This window comes from Callithrix jacchus, chromosome 3 (assembly GCF_049354715.1).
Source record: "Callithrix jacchus isolate 240 chromosome 3, calJac240_pri, whole genome shotgun sequence".
Taxonomy (NCBI): Eukaryota; Metazoa; Chordata; class Mammalia; order Primates; family Cebidae; genus Callithrix; species Callithrix jacchus.
Window position 1 is genome coordinate 169,029,290 of NC_133504.1, and position 22,687 is coordinate 169,051,976.

The 22,687-nt window shown below is 47.1% G+C and overlaps 2 protein-coding genes and 1 pseudogene across 5 annotated transcripts in view; 2 read left to right on the top strand and 1 right to left on the bottom strand.

Moving 5' to 3' along the window:
• CCDC149 (coiled-coil domain containing 149) overlaps positions 1-14,318 on the top strand; it is a 112,233-nt gene extending 97,915 nt beyond the window's left edge. For all 4 annotated transcript variants that reach the window (XM_078367418.1, XM_078367419.1, XM_035293948.3 and 1 more), the window contains one exon: positions 8,432-14,318. In XM_078367418.1, coding sequence (XP_078223544.1) covers positions 8,432-8,862 — 431 coding nt within the window. In that variant the 3' untranslated portion in view covers positions 8,863-14,318. The remainder of the gene's footprint in view (positions 1-8,431) is intronic.
• LOC128931637 (zinc finger protein ENSP00000375192-like) lies at positions 12,722-13,582 on the top strand (annotated as a pseudogene).
• A 2,654-nt stretch (positions 14,319-16,972) lies between the features above and the next one.
• On the bottom strand, positions 16,973-22,342 carry SOD3 (superoxide dismutase 3). The gene is made up of 2 exons (XM_035293950.3): positions 22,259-22,342; positions 16,973-18,367 (listed from the first exon to the last, which is right to left on the bottom strand). Exon 2 carries the CDS (start codon positions 18,350-18,352, stop codon positions 17,651-17,653), a length of 702 nt encoding a protein of 233 aa, XP_035149841.1. The 5' UTR covers positions 18,353-18,367; positions 22,259-22,342; the 3' UTR covers positions 16,973-17,650.
• Between the last annotated feature and the right edge of the window lie 345 nt (positions 22,343-22,687).

A 22,687-nucleotide genomic window follows, 5' to 3' on the forward strand; every position in this document is an offset into this window, starting at 1 on the left:
TCCAGAGTTGTATCCTTAGCTCTCATTGTTCCTACCCCGTCCTCCGACAGCGCTGGGTGGGAACAAGGAAGCCTTTACGCTGTGACTGTCAGCATCGGGGATGGCCTCATCACTGTCACATCTATGATCAATTCCAACTGAAAGCGGCACACACTTAGGAGGACCAAGCCTATCAGAGAGCAGTTAACAAAGGAAGATGCATAGCCCCTTCGGGCCAGTGGTGGAGGGAAGGCACATTTTTGGGTGATTAGCCATCTTTTAAACAAAGAGATACTGTTTCTTTATCTTTTAGAGAAAATATTTTTCTCTTTCCACACTATTTGTGTCATAATGTGTTTGTGTCGGTTGATTGCCTTCTTATCATTGATATGTGCATTAATAAGTATTAACGATAATTCTGCTTGCTAAAACAACATAGAATAATTACTGTTATTTGTAATATTTTCCCACTCTTGGTTGCTTCAGAAATCTTTTATAGAAATAGCAGTTATGTGTCTGTCCTTAAAAATAAAATGCCCACAGCTTAAGAGTTAAGATTATAGAATCTTTAAAGGAGGATTTTGCTCCCACAGCAAGTAACCAGAGGTCACAGTGATAGCTCAACGTTTGGGACATTTTTAGTAACTGCTTTTTGTCTCCTGATAATGACTTGAGTATAATTTTTCAGTATCTTTTGAATTAAAAAAAATAGGCTGGGAGTGGCTCATATTTGTAATCCCAGCACCTTGGGAGGCTGAGGTGAGAGGATCACTTGAGGCCAGGAATTTGAGACCAGCTTGGGTAACATAGCGAGACCCCATTTCTACTAAAAAATTTAAAACATTAGCCATGAATGGTGGCACATGCCTGTAAGTCCCAGATACTCCAGAGGCTGAGGTGGAAGAATCCTTTGAGCCCAGGAGGTTGTGATTGCAGTGCGTTGAGATCATGGCACTGCACTCCAGCCTGGGACCATGTGAGATCCTGCCTAAAAAAAAAAAAAAATTTTTAAGTGGGGGAGTGGGTTGGTAAATCCTCCTGTTGACTTGTTACAGTTCAATTCTAGATCCTAGCTCCTGTCGCTCTGTGATCCTGAGGCTCTGAAAATCTAGCCTTTCTCAGAAAAAGTAAACAGAGTAGGATTCCAGCCTGAGTTCATTCCTCTCCTTACTGTGGTTGTGTTTTAACCTCTAACGAGGATAGCAGTGTCGGCCCCACACGCACCCCCCACACCCCCTGCTTAAAAAGTTCTCCCTGCTAATCTCAGAGGTTTACCATATTAAAAGAGACTCATACATTTGGACATGAGCAGAATGTCATCTAGCAAAATGGCACAAGGCAAAATACCAGCAAGGGAAAGTCCCCTGTGTAATTTAGACCACCTTCACTTAGATGTAAATTAAGGAAGAGAAGATTAACCTGACCTACAGTAAAAACACACTGCAGATGGTTTAGGAGTTAGGTTGTTACAAGTAAGGTTAATTAATTTTTCAGGGGCAACAGAATATACTATTAAGTGTCCTGGAAGAAGTAATTTCATAAGAGTAATTTCCAGAAGGAGTTTATTCGTCTCACGTTGGTGAAAAATTTAGCTGCTGAGAGTACCGTAATTTACTCCTTTTAAATAAAGCTTCCCCACCGTACTGGAAACTTGCTCATTTTGACCCACTGTTTCTCATGTCCTCTGTGCCACCACTATAAAAATTTTCATCTGTTAGTATGAAAATTATATGATTGCTTCCCTGAGCTACCTTAGATGTAGATAAATGTTTGTGCAAGTCAGAAATCTTTATCTTTCTTTTTCAAAAAGTACCATTTTCAAAACTTTTAGACTAGCAACCTGAATATAACCTTAAATGACTACCACAAATTCAAGGATTGCTTTCATATATTAACGAATGGTATTTAAAGAGATGTACTAATATATTCATGGATTCATGTATATTGTTCATATATTCAAACATTTAATAAGCTATTTATTATTGAGTCCCTACTATGGAACAAAGTTAAAAACTTAATCAGGCAAGATTCTATATTTAAGGTGGGAATATTACTTCTGGCCAGATGTAATCAAGTAGGCATCATGGAAGAGGTGGAGGTGGAGCTGACTCAACATTCATCCCTGGGACATACAAGAGAATGACAGTCATGGAGGAATCAACTTTCTAAGCATAGGTGCTGGGGACAGCGGTGGGCGACAGGAAGGGCTCAGTGTCGCTGGAGCAGAGGGAACAATAAGAGGAGTTGGTTTGCCAGGTAGAAATGTAGATGGATATTGAGTCATGGAAAGCCTTGAATGCCAGGTTATGAGCTTAGGCCTTGTTCCTGAGACACTGGCAGCCTTTACATGATGTAGAGCTGGGGAAAGTCATGGTGAGATTTGTGCTTCAAGCTTGCTGTGCTGCTCAAACTGAAGCATACACATCATCACCCAGGATCCTATTACAGTGAAGATTCCGAATCAGGAGTTCTGGAGTAGGGCCTGAGATCCTGCATGTCTACTAAGTCCCCAGGTGATGCTGCCACTGCTGGTCTATGAACCACACTTAGGGTAGCAAAGCTTTAGGGAAGATTCCTCTCCCAACAGATTGGATTAGTGCAGGGGGAGACTAGAATCAAAGGAAACTATTAGAAACTAACATACCACCCCCTGGCTGAACAGATCTGAATAGTTGTTTTTTGTTTGTTTGTTTATTTGTTTAAAAATCAAGGCTTGATTTATTCTTTTACGTATTTGCACATTAGAGCTAACATACCTTATCCTGGCTGAACAGATCTAAATAGCTATTTTTTTTTTAAATCAAGGCTTGCTTTATTACATTTATGTACTTCATTGTAAGTGAAAGTAATGGTCTACTTTGAGGATATAATACTGAGGCCAGTGAATTCTTAGGAGAATAAATATAGTCGTCCATGACTAAACGCAGGCTTCAGAAACCATAAAGTAGATTTGGTCAAAATTCTGTCCCTGGGATTTGTGTATAGTCATCAAAAAGGCTAAAGACCATAGAAGCTTATTTTGAATGTGAAAAGCAAATTTGTTTCAGGAGAATGAGAGCTATGGGGTGTGGTCACAGCAGCCAAGACCCACCCTGCTCAGCTGAAACCCACAGTCCTCTTCTCTGTTGATACTGATGTTTGTTATCGCCTCGATGTTTCTGTCTGTGATCATTTTCTCTTCCTTCCTTGTGCTCTACCTTTCATCTTGGTGTTTCATTTTAGTCTTAAAGTCCATCTAATTTCACTCTTTCATTTCTTCTAGAGTTTCTCAGAGTTTTTACCAAGGTTCAGCCATTCAAAAACTTTTAAACATCTGATTAAGTAAATAAATGCTCAAAAGTTTATTCAATTATGTAATTAAGAAATGCTCAACACCACATTCCATGCATATCAATCAATACTTTATGTCGTCTCAATACTCTTATGCTGTATTAAAATTAGAACGGATCACAGATGTAGTAACATTGTTACACGCTGCAGAAATTCTAAGCTCCATTTTAATTCAAACTTGTTAGATTATATTTCCTTTTTAGGTTGTATTTAACCTGAAGTATCTAACCACATGTTTAGACTTAAGGTGTTTTGAATATACATTTTTTCTAAATTATATAAATAATCTTTATAAATTCGTCTTATAAATTGTCACCAGCCAGGGTCTGAGTTCCAGAAACACTGGGCATGGTGTGCCCTTGCCTTTTGAATGCTTACCTGTTCATTGGCTGAGGGGATAGTATGAAAGTCACATCCAGCCGAACCTTGGGGAAATATGCCTCAGCAGTTTATCTAGAGACCTTCGAAATCCAAGCCACGTTTGGTACTGGGCAAGGAGAAGAGTAGGCAGATGCAAGGAACATTTCTGAGTGTCTTAGTGAGTTCAGGCTGCTATAACAGACTACCATTCCACAACTACCATGTTGAACATTTTCAACAATAAGCAGATATTTATTTCTCATAGTTCCAGAGGCTGGGAAATCTAAGATCAAGGTGCCAAGAGATGCTGTGACTCACGAGGGCCTTCTTCCTGGTTTGCAGGTGGTGGCCTTCTTGTTGTATCCTCAAAGAACAGAGAGAGAGCGGGTTCTGGTCCTTTCCTCTTTATATAAGGGTTCAAATCCCATTATAAGGGACCCATTTCTTGACTCATCTAACCTTGACTACCTCCCAAAGGCCCCACCTACAAATACCATCACACTGGGGATTAGAGCCTCAATATGAATGTTGGGAGGACACAAGCATTCAGTCTATAGCACTGAGGGTATGGTTTGGCTGTGTCCCCACCCCAATCTCACCTTGAATTGTAATCATCTCCATGTGTCAAGGGTGGGGCCAGGTGGAGATAACTGAATCATGGGGGTGGTTTCCCCCATACTGTTCTCTTGGTAGCGAATAAGTCTCATGAGATCTGATGGTTTCATAAATTAGAATTCCTCTGCACAAGCTCTCTTGCCTGCCACCACATGAGATGTCCCCCTTTGCTCTTCCTTCATCTTCCACCATGATTGTCAGGCCCCCCCAGCCATGTGGAACTGTGAGTCCATTAAAGCTCTTTCCTTTATAAATTACCCCATGTCTTTATTAGCAGCATGGAAACAGACTAATATAGAGGAACAAAAACGGGATTTGACATTGACTGGTCTTCAAGGTCTTAAGCCCCTGTGACCGTGAAGCAGTACTGAAACTGCAAACAGGAGGGACTCTATGGGGGAAACTATCTTCTGGAAAGTGCCAGCAGATTTTCCAGGTGGAAGATCCCATTGGCAGCCAGAAACATGGGTTTGTATCTTTTACAGGAAGTGGGCAGAGCCATCGATATAGATCTGGGAGCTGTACTCAGAGGCAGGAATTAAGGTCACATGATAGCCAATGAGTGAGAATGAATGAAGTGAAGAGAAACAGATGGCAGATCCCTGGGGAAGTGCCTGCAGAGGGGCCAGAAGGAAATATCATAATCAACAAAGGAAACTGGGAAGGCATAGATAGGAGGTTGAATACTGGCCCTCAAAGATTTCAGGTCCAATTCCCTGAAACCTGTAAATATTACCTTATATGGCAAAATGACTTTGCTGATATGACTGCTTTATGGATCCTAAGATAAAGAGATTATCCTGGATTATCCAGGTGAGCCAAAAATGCAATCTCATTTATCCTTTCAAAAGGGAGGAAAGAGAGATTCTGCACACATAGAAAAAGAGGAGGGAGTGTGACCACAGCAGCAGAGATTGGAAGGATACAGCCACAAACCAAGGAATGTTGGCAGCCATCAGAAACTAGGAGAGGAGAGAAATGGAATCTGCCCAGAGCCTCCAAGGGAGCACAGCCTTGGTTTTGAGCCAGTGAATTTTTTTTTTTTTTTTTTTTTTTGAGTCAGAGTCTCTCTCTTGCCCAGGCTGAAGTGCACTGACACAATCTTAGCTCACTATAACCTCTGCCTCCTGGGTTCAAGCGATTCTCCTGCCTCAGCTTCCCGAGTAGCTGGGATTACAGGTGTTTGCCACCACAGTTGGCTGATTTTTGTATTTTTAGTAGAGACAGGGTTTGGCCATGTTGGCCAGGCTGGCCTTGAACTCCTGAGCTCAAGTGATCTACACACCTCAGCCTCCCAAAATGCTGGAATTATAGGCATAAGCCACTGTGCCCAGCCCCAGTGAAATGTTTTTGGACTTCTGATTCCAAAGCTATAAGAGAATACATGTGTTTTGTTTTAATCCACTAAGTTTGTGGCTATTTGCTACAGCAGCCATAGGGAATGAATGCAACATGCTCACAGAACTAGATTGAAGGAGAAACCAGAGACCACGGGGGAAAGAGCTTGAGAGGAGCATGTGGCCAATGGGAAAGTATGCTACAGGTTGGGGAGGGGGACATAGACCTCACAGGCAGGAAGGATGCAGAATAGACTGAAGGATGGAAGGTGTGAAGCAGCCCTGGGAAGTGGAAGCAGTGGATATGGGTTCCTAGCTCTACAGATCAGTGTAGCAAAGGAAAGATGAGGTGATGATGGATGGTAGAATCTTGGAGGTTGCATATCTTGTTTTATAAAATAGGAATATAGCACATGTTAAAAAATGTAAACAGCACAGAAAGGTGGAAAATTAAAGACTTCCTCCACCTTCTTGCTGTGGTCCTCAGTCTACTTTCCAGAGACAACCTTCAATTTTTAGTGCATATTATCAGAAAGAATCTCACAACTTGGCCAGTAAATCCTTATACATAATTCCCTGTTGATGGGCACTTGGATTTTTCCAGACTTCTGTTATTAAAAACAGTGTTGCAGCGAGTATCTAAGAACAATGTGTCTTCAAATATCTGGGCTAATATCCATAAGTAGATTCCTAACAATGGCCTACAAAAGAGTCTTCCTAATTTTTATTTTCTCTATTAATGCCTGACTGTACCTGTTTCCCTGCATCCTTCACAGCACTGAGCTTTGTCAAACCTTTTCATTTTTGCTATTCTGATACAGGAAAAACTACATCTCCTTGTGACTTAGGTTTCTGCATTTTTGACTGATGGTGTGAATCGTTTAATATGTCTGCTCTCCATTTCTCTTTTTCGGTTTCCGACTTGCCCGTTTTCATTCAACGTTTACATACATGTTGGAAATTGTGGTGCATTCAAATAAACAAATTCTATACTCAAAAATGTGGGTAAATCTCACAAACTCATGTGAAGCAAAAGGACCCAGCACAGTAAGATTCCTGGATATAAAGTTCAAGGACCAGGCAGATTGCATTTTGGCATTTTGAACAGGCTAGTGGTTATCCTTGGCAGAAGAGAAGTGACTAGAAAAGGGGTCTAGGAGTATTGGACTAGGAAGTATTTGCAGTGGTTGGTAATATTTTGTTTCTCATCCTGGTTATGTGGGTGAATTCGCTTTGTGAAAATTCATTCAGCTGGATACTTCAGTTCTGTGCATTTCTCTTCATGTATATTCTACTTCCATTTATAAAAGAAAGGGACTATTTTTTAAATATTTTTGAATGCTTAGAATGTGTCAGACACTGGATGAGTCAGATGAGGCTCCTGTTCTCATGGACTTAAATTTAGAATGAGATAAACACGTCAAATATTTAGTGCAGTGCCTAACATGGAAAAGCACCCAACAAGCATTAGCTGGGAGGATTTATTTAAGACAGGGGAGAAACTGATCAGTGCATATGGAGACCTAATGGGCACGTGGCACGGCTGGGAGGACAAGTGTGATAGAACTGTGGGAAATGAGGCTGCAGAGTGAAACAGGAGCACATCAGCAAGACCTTGTCAGGGCCTAAGCAAAAGAAAATGTATCCCGAAAGTGCCAAGACTCCAGCAGAAGGTTTTAAGCAGGAAAAAGGCATGGCCAGATGATGCTCACCATCCTTTCTAACCTGCTGCCGTTCTCCAGCTCCCCATGGTCCCATTCACAGCCTAAAAACACACCTGCACATATCTGATGGCAAGCCCAACTACATACAGTAGGGTTCTGCTGTGGTTCCATTCAGGGGTCAGGAAGTGTTCTTGGGGGACCCTTATTCCTGGTCCAGGACCTGCGCCCAGGCTAAACCTAGCCCCACTGTGGCTCTATCATACATTTCTTCACTGCTTAGCCTGAGGGCTGAGGAGAAATTGGCTTCTGGGGAAACTCAGTGTCTGTTGTGGAATGCAGATGCCCAGGTACTAAGCACTCGCTTCACCACTCCGCCGCTCCCCACTCACGCAGAGCAACCATTGCTGGTTATGTCCAGAAGGGGCAGCAGAGAGTCCGGTCCCGATCACCAAGCGAGTAGGAAAATGAGGGCTGGATATCAGCCGTTTTGGGGCTCCCCTTTCTCTTCCATGTCCTTCCTGTTGCAGTGCTAGACTTTCCATTCTATAGAGAAGGGGTTTAGGGACAACAGCTCAACGGGGGAGGGAAATTGAAGCTGCATTTGCATATAATTGATTTGAAATTGAGGAACATCAGGTGTCTGCATTAAGGACTGCGATGCTGATGGAGAATCGTGGAGAAGCGGTGGCCCGAAATCCTTCCCAAACTGCCCTTCTGCTTCCCACCCTCAATGCAGCCGGAACCTTTTTTCATTACTAACCAGCCCCAGCTCTGAGCTGCAGAACCAACAAAACCTGTGTCCTCAATTTAAATATTTAATGGGCACAAGGAGCAGCCATTAGAGAATGGAACAGAAGCTGACCAGGTGTCTGGAAAGGATGGATTATAACATGGCCCAAGTGCTCCCTTGCCCTCCATTAATAATGCAGGAATCACTAGAGTGCATGCTCGCTGGTTTCACCTGGGTCCCGTGTTCCCCTTCGGCTCCAGTGCCCTGCACTGTCTCACACTTTCCTGCTTAAAACAAAGTATTCCTTCTTTTTCAGAGGCCCCGTGCCGGCAGGCTGGGCGGGAGGCTGGCAGAAGAGGGGTGGTGAGGGCTGACTTGCTGCCAGAGGTTTAATGCTGTCCTCGTTCTGTTTTCAGGGGAGGCTCAGAAGCAAGAAGGAGATGAAAGTTGTGCCGCTGCTGAGGCGTTGACAGCGCCTGAGGATGCTAGGAGGCCCACTGTCAACTCCCCACCAAATCAGAGCTGCGGGAACCAGAGCAAGCTCTTTCATTCTTCGTTACCCCAGTTACCTTGTGAGGGAGAAGTAAACAGCCTTGGAAGGGAAATAATTAAACTGACAAAGGAACAGGCAGCTGCAGAGCTGGAAGAGGTCAGAAGAGAGAGTCCCATAGAGGGTCATAGGAGTGAGACAAGGCCAGCCCTGCAGGGCCTGGCTGCCCAGGGGAAGCTCCCCACATCTCACCTGGACTCCTTCGAGACCAGCCAGCCAGCAGCCGAAGCTCCCGCACTGGAAGATGGTGAAGAGATCCCAGAGGGCTCAGGCATGAGGAGCACCACGAAAACCTGAAGGGGAGAGGGATCTGACACAGTGACACACTGAAAGTCCCAGAGAGGGTCAAGAAGGAAGCATCAGAACAGCGCGCTCACGTCGCCTTCTGAAATACCTCCGAGTCTGCAAGTGAGAAAACGCTCTGATCCTGTTGCAAACTGTGAATATTCTGATGATGCCAGTACAGTCTGATTTATTAAATGGAGGTCCTCAAGCTTCTCCACGTCATCTCTGCGGAAGAGTGCTACTGTGATCAGGGCCAGGCCCAGGAATTGTGTCCGCCATATGTCTGGTTTTCAGCATCTGTGTTTCTGTCAGCTTTTGTTTTATCAGAGATAAGATGTTTTTGTATTAGCATTTCATGTTGTCAATCAAAATTACAGGAAGAGCTAGAAACTGATGGGGTTTTAATCAGGTCCCTGACTTGGTCAACGTTAGGCAGCTGGAGAGGAAGGTGTAATTGATCAGAATGTGTCCAGAGGGCCCTTGCAGCCCATCAAGTTAGGTCCTGGTAGGACTGCCTGACATGGGTGTGCCTGGCATTGTGCCCACAGCACTGCTGTCATGGGGCAGACTGACAGGTGGAAGGGGCCTTGAGCAGGCTGAGAAGGTTGGGCTTCTGGGTTGATCCACGGCCCCTGTTGAGGCCTGTGTGGTGAGTGCCAGAGCTGAGTTTTCCAGCTTGTGAATCTGGAGAATTAACTGACCTGCAGTGATTGGGAGGGGTGGGCGTAAAAGCTGGAGATCAGGACTCCCGGTGGTGATCTGGTTTTTTTGTGAGGTGAGATGAGATGAGAGCTACAACCTGGAAATGCTCGTTCTCTGCATTCGACCTGTCTCACACTGGGATTGTATGGCCAATTTAGGTTTGGGAGAGATCTACTTGCCGGGAGCCAGTCTGGTTTCCTGGACCACCGGGAACTTCCAAACCCTTCTTCACTCCTTCAACAATATTGAGGCTGCCTCATTTGTGCCACCAAGCATTGGAATTTTAAAGACCAGACACAGAGTTTATGACCTTGTAAGGAAAAGAGAGAGGAAAACAAAGCAGCTTTACTGGAGCCTGGCAAGGGGGCTGTGGCACCACGGGCACAATCCAGGGTTGGGAAAGGAGGCCATGGTCAGTGCCAGCTGGTTCTTTCCTTTCGGATAAAAATTAGGTTTTCTAGGTAGCGTCCAGCACTGCAGAAAATTGAAAGATCATCCAGCCATAGCTTTTTCCTTTCCTGGAAAGCCTGAGACTAGATCCCAAAGCTCAGAATGCCTCTGAGAACCAGAATCACTCCTTTGAGTGACCCTCCTTGCAGAAAAAAGACAGGCTCCCAGAGTGGCAGCCTCTCTTAGTGAAAATGCATCCTAAAAATTCCATGTTTATACCAGGCTTGTGGCACTAAGATGTGGCATCTGGACACGAGGGGCCAGCTACACAGATACATCCCTCCCAGATTGCATCTCCAGGAATCCTCTGCTAACAGAATGGGAGCCCCATCACTTTCTGTGCTGCTCCTCTGAAGTAGGCCCAAGTGCAGCCCAGGCAGACCCAGTCCTTTGTCTGATGCATACTGGCTGGGCCTCCCACTACTTTAGTTGAAAAGGGAGCATGGTGAGAAGGACATACCATTGACCCCTGCCCACCACCGGCTCTAATGTTCCATCCTTCTATGTCCCAGCCTGTCCCCTCCCCACCAGGCCCACCCCCACAGCCTCTCCTCAGGGGAGGCTGCTCCTGCAGCTGGAGAGCTTGCACAGACCAGCAGTCACAGAAATCATTCTTCCTGCTGGACTGGGCCTTAACTGCCTGCAAATGTTCAGCACTACTGCATAGGATGCCAGAGCCACCAAAGGAAAACACAGCCAAATTTAATACAATAATAATAGAAGGAACAATCTCACCCTGAAGATCTCTGGTTCTGACACACTGTTGGTCAGATGCACCTCTTCAGGGCCTGTTCTGCACCTTCTGAAAAGCAGGGCTCATAACAGACTCCAGCACATTCCATCAGTGTCAGGAAAACTGCAGTGAGTCCCAGAGAATCTGGGGTGAGGGCAGGAGCAGCAGTCATAGGAAGCTATAACCTAAACTGTGTGTAGTCATGTAGTCAGCTGGGAGGGTCTTATATTATTAGATGAAATGAGAGCCAATGAGTAACTTGATGATCCTGTCACAGATGGAACCATGATGATAACACCCCATGGATATGTGACACATGTGTCCTGCCCCTGCTTTCTCCATCCAATGTGGTGTTTTTTTTTTTTTTTTTTTTGAGACAGCGTCTTGCTCTGTCACCCTGGCTAGAGTGCAGTGGTACAATCTCGGTTCACTGCAACTCCGCCTCCGGGTCCCAGCTCAAGAAATTCTCCTGCTTCAGCCTCCTGAGTAACTGGGATTACAGGAACGTGCCAGCATGCCCATCTAATTTTTGTATTTTTAATAGAGATGGGGTTTCACCATGTTGGCCAAGCTGGTCTTGAACTCCTGACCTAGTGATCCTCCCACCTTGGCCTCCCAAAGTGCTAGGATTGCAGGTGTGAGCCACTGCGCCCGGCCCAATATGGTTCTTCTGCTCCACAGACATTAAAGGGGAGCTCTGCAATCACAGCTGTCTTTTGTCTTTTTTAGGATCATTGTTTAGGGGGCAGTATTCTCTCCCCTGCTTCGCTAGATAACCCTGCATCAGTCGTGGTCCTCTCAGCTCCAAGCCACATTTATAGAAACAAACAGTAGGCAAATGAATTCTGTTGTATAACAGGAATTTCGGAAATAGGGCATTCCAGCGCTGTACATTCAAGAAAGTCATCAAGGTTCTAGTTTCCGTCTTCTTGCTCCTCCTGCTGTGTCAGCTGCTTTCTCATGATAATGAGATGGATGCACCCGTTCAAAGGCAAAAGGAAGTTTCTCCCACATACGTGTGTGTGTTTCAAGAGCAAAAAACCCAGTTCCTATCACATTCAATTTGTCAGAAGGATCACCTGGGGCTTGTCCGATATGACCTTATAACATGATGGTGTCACATGATGATGTCTTAACCAATCCTTAGCAAAGGAGATGGTATTACCATGATCCGTTTAGGTTCACCAAGATTCACCCTTAAGAACGGAAGAAGGGCCCTGTCCCTAGACATTCAGACTCTAAAAGCCTGAACACCAAAACAGTATCATATCTTGGGATGTGTAAGAATCTGGGAATAGACAAACAGTGGTGTTGTCTCTGAACCCCATGTCTTTGTGGGGTTTTGTTGTTGTTGTTGTTTTGCTGCATGAAAAGCCAGAAAATCATGTTTCTGATGAGTCTGGAGTTAAGGGGAGGGGCTGTGGCTGTTTGCTCAGAAAAATGCCATCTCATCCCCCTCCCTGGCATCCTTCTGAACTGTCCTGTTTTGTAGGTGGAATGTCCCCACCTTTGTTTGTCTCTTCAGGCGTGTTTGTCCTTCCATTATTTTTCCAGCTGGGTTGCCAGCAGAATGCAGGGCAGTCTGGAGAAATGAAGCAGAGCTGACAGGTCTCTTAATGAAAGCTCGTTTGCACACCCTGCCTTTCCTGTGATCGCTCTGTACCTGAGAGCCTCTAGGTGTGGATTTTTACATATGAGCATTTGTCCTTCTTTTAATTAAGGCCCTAGAAATGGATTGGTTTTTCTAACCAGGCATTTCTCATCCCTCACTCTTGCTCTTCCTCTTTCCACACCTTCTCTGCCCACCTTCCTCTCCTCTTCCCCTTCCTTCTCTTGCTCCCGCAGCTATTCCCAAAGCCTCTTTGGCAGAGAGGCTCCTGATGGCTTCAGCTCAATGCTGGCTGGACCCTCCCGCCTTTTGGCAATCAAAATGAGTTTGCCTATCATTGCTCCTCTTCAGGGACTTCCCTCCCAAACATGCACCACCATCACGACACGAAGTTCTAGAAAACGCTCTGCTATCAGTTATTCACGTGTTGGAGGAAATATTTTGATGTGTTATTCCTACTGGTAGCCTTTGCACCCCAGTTGACCATATGGCATGAAAAGTTCTGTCTCCTCTCTAAGGAATGGCAAAGACCAGTTACTTACTCATTGAGGTGATCTTCCCTGTCTCTTTAAAATTACAGCATACCTTTGCCCCTCTTGGTTTTCACTCCAAAAAAGTGGGGTGGCCTCCTGGCTTTGTTGTTTTCCCATTGCCCTGTGAATGGTGTGGTACCCTACTAATTTGTTTTTTTTTTTTTTTTTGAGACAGAGTCTTACTCTGTCACTCAGGCTGGAGTGCAGTGGCACGATCTTGGCTCACTGCAACCCCCACCTCCTGGGTTCAAGCGATTCTCCTGCCTCAGCCTCTCGAGTAGCTAGGACCACAGGCACATGCCACCACACCTGGCTAATTTTTTGTATTTTCAGCAGAGAGGGGGTTTCACTGTGTTAGCCAGGATGGCCTTGATCTCCTGACCTTGTGATCTGCCTGCCTTGGCCTCCCGAAATGCTGGGATTACAGACATGAGCCACTCCGCCCATCTTTTTTTTTCTTTCAAGAGTCTCACTCTGTCACTTAGGCCGGAGTACAGTGGCATGATCTCAACTCACTGCAACCTCTGACTCCCAAGTTCAAGCGATTCTCTTGCCTCAGCCTCCTAAGTAGCTGGGACTACAAGCATGCACCACCATGCTCAGCTAATTTTTGTATTTTTAGTAGAGACGGGGTTTCCCTATGCTGACCAGACTGGCCTTGAACTCCCGACCTCATGATCTGTCTGCCTCAGCCTCCAAAAGTGCTGGGATTACAGGCATGAGCTGCCACTGCACCCAAACTCTACCCTACTTCTTCCTGAAAAAGAGAGCCCCTTGTTCCTCTGCTTTCGTTCTGAAGCCTCCATTTAAAACACTCCTCCTCCTTAGCAGTAGTGAGAGTCCCTTCAGACTAGATAGGATGTCAAAAGGGCAAAGCATTGCCCCCAACTCACTACTTTAATGAACTCGCTTCTTTCCAGGTGTCTTCCTGAACAGAGAAAAACTTACAGCTTAGAGAGATGCAATTGGGAGCTCCATCGTGAATCTAGTTAGAAATGAGAAGCACAAACAATAGGAAAGACCCGTCTCTCAATATTATGGTTGCTTCCAAAAACAACGCCAAACAAGTTGATACAGCATGAGGGCAATTTAAAATGATAGATCTGGACATGCTGCTGTGCATTTCATATCCCCACTTTACTAAATGAGAATTTTTTTGGATGCAAAGGGAAAGTGTGCATAATATTGAAAAGTTTGACTTTCTGGAATCTATGTGAGCTGAGGAATATATTTGGGGATCTTAGCAGAGGCCAGTGGTAGCCTATTAAATGTAAAACAATTGGCTTTGTTTTTAAAACCAGCTGCTATTTTGTAGTTTCATTTAAAGAAAGAGTACCTTCTATTCATTTGCAGAACTTGCTTTATTGGATTCTTTGGTCATTGTGTATCATAACTATATCATTTTTTGTTACCTGAAATAAAAATGTGGCAATTTTCCTGATCGAGATGATTAATTATCTTTATTGTTTGCTTCATATTCCACCCTCAGCACAGGGCAGGCAGAGGCTGACCATGATGGCTAGCGTATTGCACCAACTTACCAGTTGCAGTCTGTCACCTAAAACTATTTGATCATATGGTAGTCATGAAAAATATGGAGAATGTAAAGATTTTATGCATTCAGTCAAAAAAAGGCAGATCTAAAATCAGTTGGTTTATTTCCTGCAGTCTTTCAAGTTGACCAAAGCACTCACTGATTTGCTCTATTTTCTTACGTTTTTAGTATTTCTGTATATATGCACTAAAGAGCCCCACTCGGAAAAAAAAAATCAGTGCAATTCTGAGAAAAAGCTTATCCTAAACATCTAAAGATAGCATTTCTAATTATTTTCTACATTGTGTTTAAACTGTGCAAACTTGAGCATTATTCTCACTTTACCAGCTGTGTCAAGGTAGAGTCATTACATCAAACGCTTCTAATTTTACAAAAAGAAATCAAAACAAGCGTGTGTTTCAGTCCCAGTGACAAATGCAAACCCTGTGAGTCAAATAGGCAAACTGATTAGCAAGCTGGCTGTGAAGTCAAAACAGCAAATATAAGGAGATTAACAAAATAGATCTGTAAGATGAGAGGAGTAAAAATAGACTCCAGGGGCCAAGCGGGGTCCAGTGGGTGGGTTTGGTGGCACACATAGGGTTCTGTGCCAAGAACAGATGTCTGCCTTTATGACCCACAATCCTCCCTTCATCCTAGGTCCCCTCCCCACAAGAGCTGGGATGGAAGAGTTCATGTCATCCAGTCTCTCAATGGATGCAGAAATCCTTCACGGGAACCTCAGAGGTAGCAACTTTCGTTCATTTGAATCCTGGTTGCATGATGCTTACCACCTTACAAGGCAGCCCCATCTATTTATTAGTAGTAGCTATTTTTTTTTTAAATCTTAGCCATTGTTAATTAGATACTTATTAGGTCCTTATTTGTTGTGCATACTATGCTATGCACCTTTCACGAAGAACACTTGATTTAATCTTCAAAACAATCTGGTATGATGATCTTATTTTACCCATGCTCAGAGAGGTTAAGGGACTCGTTCAGGTCACACGGCTTGTGATTGTGGCAGAGCTGGGGTTCAAATGGAGTTCTCTACCTGAATCTGACTTGTTAACCATCATGCTATATGCATATCTTTGCCCTTACAATTAACTGTAATTTGTTCTCCTATTATTTTCTGTTTTTTTTTCTTTTCTTGTTTGTTTTTTGGTTTTTTGTTTTGGGGGTTTGTTTGGTTTTGTTTATTTGGTTTGGTTTTTGGCTCTGGAGGCCCATAGGATATTTTATCCATCCTATTCCTGGAACAGAAATGGAGTGAGTCTGCTAGGGTGTCTCTCCAGCCCTGTCTAGGGGGTCAAGGGCTGTGAAGAGAGACACTAAGAACTGAATGCAATTGACAAGAAGCGTCAGCCTCCTTCTGAAAAAAAAAAAGGTCCACACCTTTCTTGATGATCCTGAATTCACCATAATCCAGGCATTAGAGTAGAAGACGGATGTTGGGGATTTTAATCCTCTCCATCCTGAGCCCCCATGTAATTGTTACCTCGTGGCAACTTGTGATTGGGGGATATTTGAGATCAGGATCGGGAGACTTAGAGACACGTTTGCTCATTCCCTTTCAGTGCTGATGTCTACAGTTCAAGTTAGTATTCAAACCAGTAAGAGCCAGTTGGTGGAGCAAAGTCACCAGGCAATAGCCTTTCTCTCCTGTTGTCACCTGGGTTCAAGGAAAATGTTTTAAATAACAAGTTAGTCCTAGTTAGAGGTAAAAATAGCCCCTGGGGACAGGTTTCTGGCTGCGGTTCAGTTTGACGCACTGCCTTAGGAGTCTAGGAGAGCCGGAAGCTGCCTCCCAGTCACCGGGGTGGAAAAGCCACGGCTAGGAAGTGAGGCCACCCTGGGAGGCTAAAAAGTTATCGCAAGTACGTTTATTCTGTGAATGAAGGTGTACACACAAGACTGTTCTAGCTTGGTTATAGATTATACAGTTCAATAGAAAGCTGAACTCCGAACAAGCCTTCATCAAAAGCAGCCGCCTTTCCATCCCACTGCCTTCGTTTGCCTCTGATCTTGGTCCTGCTGTATGCTAACAAAGTCACATTCCAACCCCACCATTCCAGTCACGTGGCTTCCCTGGCACTGTCTCTAACATCTGGGAAATGGACCTAACGTTGTATTCAGAGGCAGATGTGACAAGCCACCAGCCCGGGTGACATAGAATGCCTCCTCCACTCAGGCCAGAGTCTCCCGTTTCAGAATCATCTGGAAGCTTGTTGCAAATAAACTTTCTCTTCTCCCTTTGGATTCCACAGCTCTGGGATGTAGCCCAGGGAGCTGTATTTTTTTTTTTTTTTTTTTTTAACTTCCCTGAGTGATTCTGGTGATCTTCCTCTTGGAGCCACACTAAAGGGCAAGACAAACAGTGGCTGAGCGTTGTTGCCAGTAGGGTTAGCGGGGTGGGGGCAGAGGATAAGGAGAAGTCCTGCAGGGATTTTGGAAATATCTTTGCCACTTAACAAAAGGAAAAAGGGGGGAAAACCCAGCTGAGCCTGGTAGAGAATCCTAAAACAAATAAAAAAGTAACTAAGGCCCCGACGCGGTACTGAATTGCTGAATTTTTAATGTGCAATATGAAGATTGCCTAACATCCCCCCTAAGGAACAGCTCTCAGTGGGGTGGCGGTGGATGGGAAACAGCTCAGGACGCCGGGCAGTTGGCCTGACTTCCGCTGCACCGGCCAGCTGGCCGCGGGAGCGGTGGTGGGTGGGAAGGGGTAAGGGGACTCTAGGTAACCCCCCAGAGGGGCCTCCGAGCGAGCGCCTAGGAGGAATCTGAAGGCGGGAAGAGGGAAGATTGTCAGGTCAGAGGCGGGGATTCAGGGTTTCTAGAGTGAGGGAGGAGGGTCAGAGGTGTTGTCTCAGGGCTTATGGGGTGGGGGAGGAGGGTCAGAGGCGGGTACTCAGGGCTTATGGGGTAGGGGAGGAGGGACCGGGTGGAAAGAGGCCTCCGGGAGCCTAGGAGGCTGTCAGCGTGGGCGGGGTGTTTCAGTACAAATGGAGGCCCTCGACCCACTGAGTGGGGGACTCCGAGGGTCGGGCGGTTCTCTGGATGGAAAGGGTGGAGGGTCTCGGCGCACATAGGGGAGACCTGGGCGGGGAGCGCTGCGGGGAGATTTCAGCAAAGGCGAAGGTGAGATCCCAGGGAGGAGGGTGCCTGTTGGAGAAACTCAAAGGCAGAGGGGGGCGCCGGGGGTCCCTGGCCGCCGCCGGGTGGGGCCGCGCTCAGGCGGCCTTGCACTCGCTCTCGCGCCGCCGCTTCTTGCGCTCCGAGTGCTCCTGCGCGTGGCGCGCCCAGGGCCCGGGGCCGCACACCCCCACCACGCAGCAGGCCAGCCGCCGGCCCGCGTTGCCGTTCTCCACGCTGGCCTGGTTGCCGCCGCGGCCCAGGTCGTCCTCGCCTGCGTGAACCACCACGGCCCGGCCCACGATGGAGTGCGGGCCCGCGAGCGAGGCGGCCAGGCCGGCGCGGTACTTCCAGAGGCGGCCGTCGCGCACCGCGAAGTTGCCGAAGTCGCCCGGGTGGCGCGGGTGCGGCACGGCCAGCGGGTTGTAGTGGGGCCCGGTGGACTCGCAGCCCTGGCTCAGGTCCCCGAACTGGTGCACGTGGATGGCGCGGCTGGAGCTGTTCGGCTCGGCCGGGAAGCCCTCCAGGTCGAAGAAGGCCTCGAGCTTGGCACGGGGCGCGAGCTGCCGGAACAGAACCACGCCGGTGACCCGGGGCTGCGCGGCGTCCAGTGTGGCCGAGGGCTGCACCTGGCAGGTGGCGTGGAGCGCGTCGTCGTCGTCCTGCCGCTGCGTGAGCTTCTGCCAGATATCAGAGACCTTGGCGTGCGTGTCTCTGATCTGCTCCGCCAGGTCCTCTCCCATCCAGACATCCGAGGCACCGGCTGCCAGGAGCAAGCAGGAACACAGCAGCGCCAGCATGGCCGGGTCAGGCACCTGCGGGACGCCCCCACCGAGGCAGGGGCAGAGTGAGGCTTAGTACCTTGAAACATAAAATCTCAGGGACCCCATCGTCACAGAGCCAACCCCCTAGTTCCCAAAGGGCTTCCTGACCCAGTGGGCATGCATTCTTGCAAACACAGTGGGCCGGGCACTGTGTTAGGTGCTGTGGTTGTAAAAATGGGTGAGACCCACTCTGAAGACACCCACAGGGATCTGAGTCACAAATGATCATGATGCTTTTCAGTCCCATCTCCATACTGGGGAGGGGTCTCAGGGAGCATGAGGGGTGTCCATGGCCCTTCCAGACCAGTCCCTCCCCTCCGCGGCTGGCCTCCTGTCACCCTCTTCCTTCATCCTCCTGCACAGACAGGAAGCTTCCGTCCTGCCTTCTTGGGCTTTGCATGTGCTACGTCTTCTCCCTGAAGTGACTTCTCCCTGTTCTCTGCTACACTCAGTAGACTTGGAGCTTCTTGAAGACAGAAACTCAGTTTTATTCATCGGTGTCCCCAGCACCTGGGCCCACACCTGGCAATAGGAGACATACAATATGTGATTGTTGCATAAGGAGTTCAGCAAAGGACAGACTTGGCATGCAGTCATTCCAGCACAATCCAATGACTGAGGATGGGGCCTGTGCTGGAGAAGGACAGAGGAGGTAGTACCTAGTACCCATCTCCCTAGGGGCCTCTGGGAGGCTTCTCAGAGGTGGTGACTTTTGAACTGGATTCCACAAGATGGGTAGGAGTTTTCCAGCCAAGTTGGGTAGGAAGGCCATCTCAGCAGTGGGAAGTTTTTAAGAAGAAAAGTGGGTGATGAGGTAGTCTTTGGTTCCTTAAGTCCTACAGGTAAAAGGATGTGGGCTGGACTTTGGGATGAAGAGAAAAGGGGAGGAAGCATGGGAGTAGCCTAGGGAGAGATAGAGAAGCAGAAATAGAGGCACGGAGACGAGTTAGGGGGGCCCTGCAGTAACCCAAGCCTGAAATGAAGGCTTTTACCAACGTGGAGGCAGCGCACGCAGAGGAGGCATGGGTTTGAGAAATACGCCGGGCGGCACTGGCAGGCAGGAAGGTGAATGCACAGTGCAGTTGACCAAGTTCCCAGCAGGAGAGACTGATCCCGAGAAGAAGGGAGAGAAGATGAGTCCAGCCAGAGTCTCCAGAGGGTGAGATGCTGGGTGGTGCCCAGGTGGGGAGACAGGTGGGCAGACAGATGAAACTTGGGTTTGGCACTTGGAAGGGAGAGGAAGCTGGCAGGGGCTCTCAGTGTTGACTGCACATCAGATTCCAGTTTTTAAAAATCAGATGCCCAGGCCCCACCCCAGGAGATTCAGATTTGTGAGCTTGATTTAAAAAAGAAGAAGAAGAAACAAGAAAGAGATAAAGAGAGAGAAGGGAGGGAGGGAGGGAGGGAGGGAGGAAGGAAGGAAGGAAGGAAGGAAGAAAGGAAGGAAGGAAGGAAAGAAGAAAGGAAGGAAGGAAGGGAAGGGAAGGAAGGAAGGAAAAAATTAATTCTGGTGCCATAAAAGATTCTGGGTCCCAACCAGGAATTATAAAGTCAGGTACGGATTTGAATCCCAATTCCAACCTGCACTAACTGTGATTTCATGGGGTTACTGATGCTCTTTTAGCTTTGGGTTCCCTACGTGTAAAATAAGGCCAACCAAACCGCTGAGGTATGTCCAGAGGGATTGATCCAGAGAGACTGATGCTGCCTCCAAAGAGCTGCTTTGAAGGTCAACTGCATTTCCAATGCCAAACTAGGTGCCATTTAAAACCTTCAAGACTGAGTAGATATACTTTATATAACCATCTAGAGAGGCGGTTTAGTGTGGTGATTAGAGGGATGGATTCTAGAACTCACCTCGTGAATCCAAAGCCTGGCACTGCCATTTACTCTAAGTATTAGCTGTTATCATTTTTATTGCTGAATAGCACAGGAAATGCTGGACTGCATACTGTAGACTGCCTTCTCCTCTGTGAACCTGTTTTCTCATCTGCAAATAGGGGTACTGATACAGACTTTAGACTATAGAGGCTTGCTGCGAGGCTTGAAAGAGATGATTCAAATGGCTAGAACTTATTGAACGCAGGTGCCAGACACTGTTAAAAGCACTGTGTATGGGTTAATTCATTGCATCCTCACAAGAACATTGTTCAGTAAGTGTTATCCCCATTCTAAAGCATGGGAAACTGAGTCACAGAGAGGCACGTGTCCTGCCCATGGTGACACATTCAATAAGGAGCTGATGGCAGGATATGAAAGTGTGTGTCTGCTTGAAGCCCAGGGTTTAGGCACCCACTGCATATCTCTCATCTGGGGCACATAGCACAGAGCCCAGTACAAAGAAAGTTCTCAGTGCCTGGCAGCTCTTAGTTATCAGAGGGAAGCTGCTGGTAGAGATTTTAGGACCATTAGCTAAGAGATGCTATGGACACTGTGGGAGGAGGAGGTTCCCTAGAAAGGCTCCAAGAAGTATCCAGAAAGAGGGAGAAGCAGAGAAAGCGATGTCCGAGAACTCACCCAAATGACATGGCCCAATGTGGTACTACCACCCCAAAGCCTCAGGGAGTAGGCAGGAAATGGGGCAACTTTCCTACCAGACCTAGACCCAAAGTTCCCCATCATCAAAGACCCCTCCTCCTAAGACAGCCCTGCCACTCAGAAAGGCTCTGCTGCTTAGAAAGTTCTTCCCTAAGAGCATAGAACAAAACCAGATTGTTTGGGGTGTGTCCATGAGCTTTCTTTTTCAAGAATCCTTGGGTAATAAACATTCTGAGGAGATGAGGAAGAGCCAGGCATGGTGGCTCACGACCGTAATCCCACCACTTTGGGAGGCTGAGGCAGGAGGATCACTTGAGTCCAGGAGTTTGAGACCAGCCTGGGCAACATAGGGAGACCCCTGTCTCTACCAAAAATAAAAAAATAATTAGCTGGGTGTGGTGGCATGTGCCTGTAGTTTCAGTTACTTGGGAGGTCGAGGTGGGAGGATTGCTTGAGCCCAGGAGGTGGAGGCTGCAGTGAGCCATGATTATAATCATGCCACTATATTCCAGCCTGGGTAACAGAATGAGACCATGTCAAAAAATAAATAAATAAATAAATAAGGAGGAGGAGGAGAAGGAGAAGGAAGAGCAAAGAAAATTCACCCTCAAACCCAGGTAAACTCTGACTTCTTGTTTCTTAAGCTTTTGACACCTCTTCCCCTTGAGACACCCTCATTCTTCTCCCACAGCCTCCTGCTCAGTTTGAGGCCTGAATGACCAAGTGCATTTTGAAGGGCCTCCTTTGTACATGGACCTGGAGAGGAGGACAGGGTTATCAGAGAAAGCGGACAGGGGCCCTTATCAGGGGCCTTGTCCTGAACCAAATGGAGGCACCAAGCCTTTATCTCCTTCCTGGATTTGGATCTGAAAAGAACCTGCCCCTCTTGAGCCTCGGGTGTGTTTCATCGCTGGGCTCACTCCTAGAAGGAGCTCTCGTTGGGAGCCTGAGCTGAACAGGCCTTTTCTGCTTTCCTATGGAGGAAAGGTTGTTTACAGTACCTGCTGTCCCATAGTCTCTCCCAACACCCAAGCCATGCAACATCTAGAGAGGCCCCCTTTCTCTTCCCTCCAGATTCCCTTTTCCCAACACTAAAGTCCTCTTGGACTGGTCTTTGCAGTTCCACGGAAGGAACGGTTTCTTCCTCCGCAGTGCCCTCCTCTCCCCTCACCCCACCTCCCCACCCACCCGCAGCAGCACAGCCTGGCTCTGTCCGTAAGTGCATTTCCCTCCCAAGATGATCATCCCATTTGTTCCCAAGAAGAGGCCCGATGTCCCAACCCACCTTCAGACTCGATAAGCACACTCTGAGAAGAACAAAATCAGCCTCAACTTAGCACCCACCTTTCCAGCTCCTCCAAGAGAGCTTTCTCTCCTGAGAAGAGAGCTGCACCCAGCCGGCCAGGAACGCTGGCTGTCCCCGGAGCCTGGACTGTTAGCGCCCAGTGCAGGAGGCCAGCCCAGGGGAGTGGTCAGCGTGATGGAGGCGGGTGGTTGGGCTGGTCGAGGGAGGAAAAGCAGGCTGAACTGCCCCTGGTTGTAGAATCGCTTAGCCTCCTCCTCCTCCTCCTCCTCCTCCTCCTCTGTCCCCACCTCTCCTGCCCCTCCCATTTCTGAGTTCCCTGGCCAAGGATTCCTTTCCGTGACTTCACCAGCCTGTAGTCAGTGACCTTCAGCACACAGCAGGGGAATAAAAATGAGACAGAAAATCGCCTCTTTGGAGAGGTGGACAATGACCTCTTTATTGAGAGGCCCTTTGCTTTTCTCTAAGTC

What these genes read in the sequence shown, in the direction of transcription:
- SOD3 (XM_035293950.3), bottom strand. Translation starts at nt 18,352, where the DNA reads ATGCTGGCGCTGCTGTGTTCCTGCTTGCTCCTGGCAGCCGGTGCCTCG.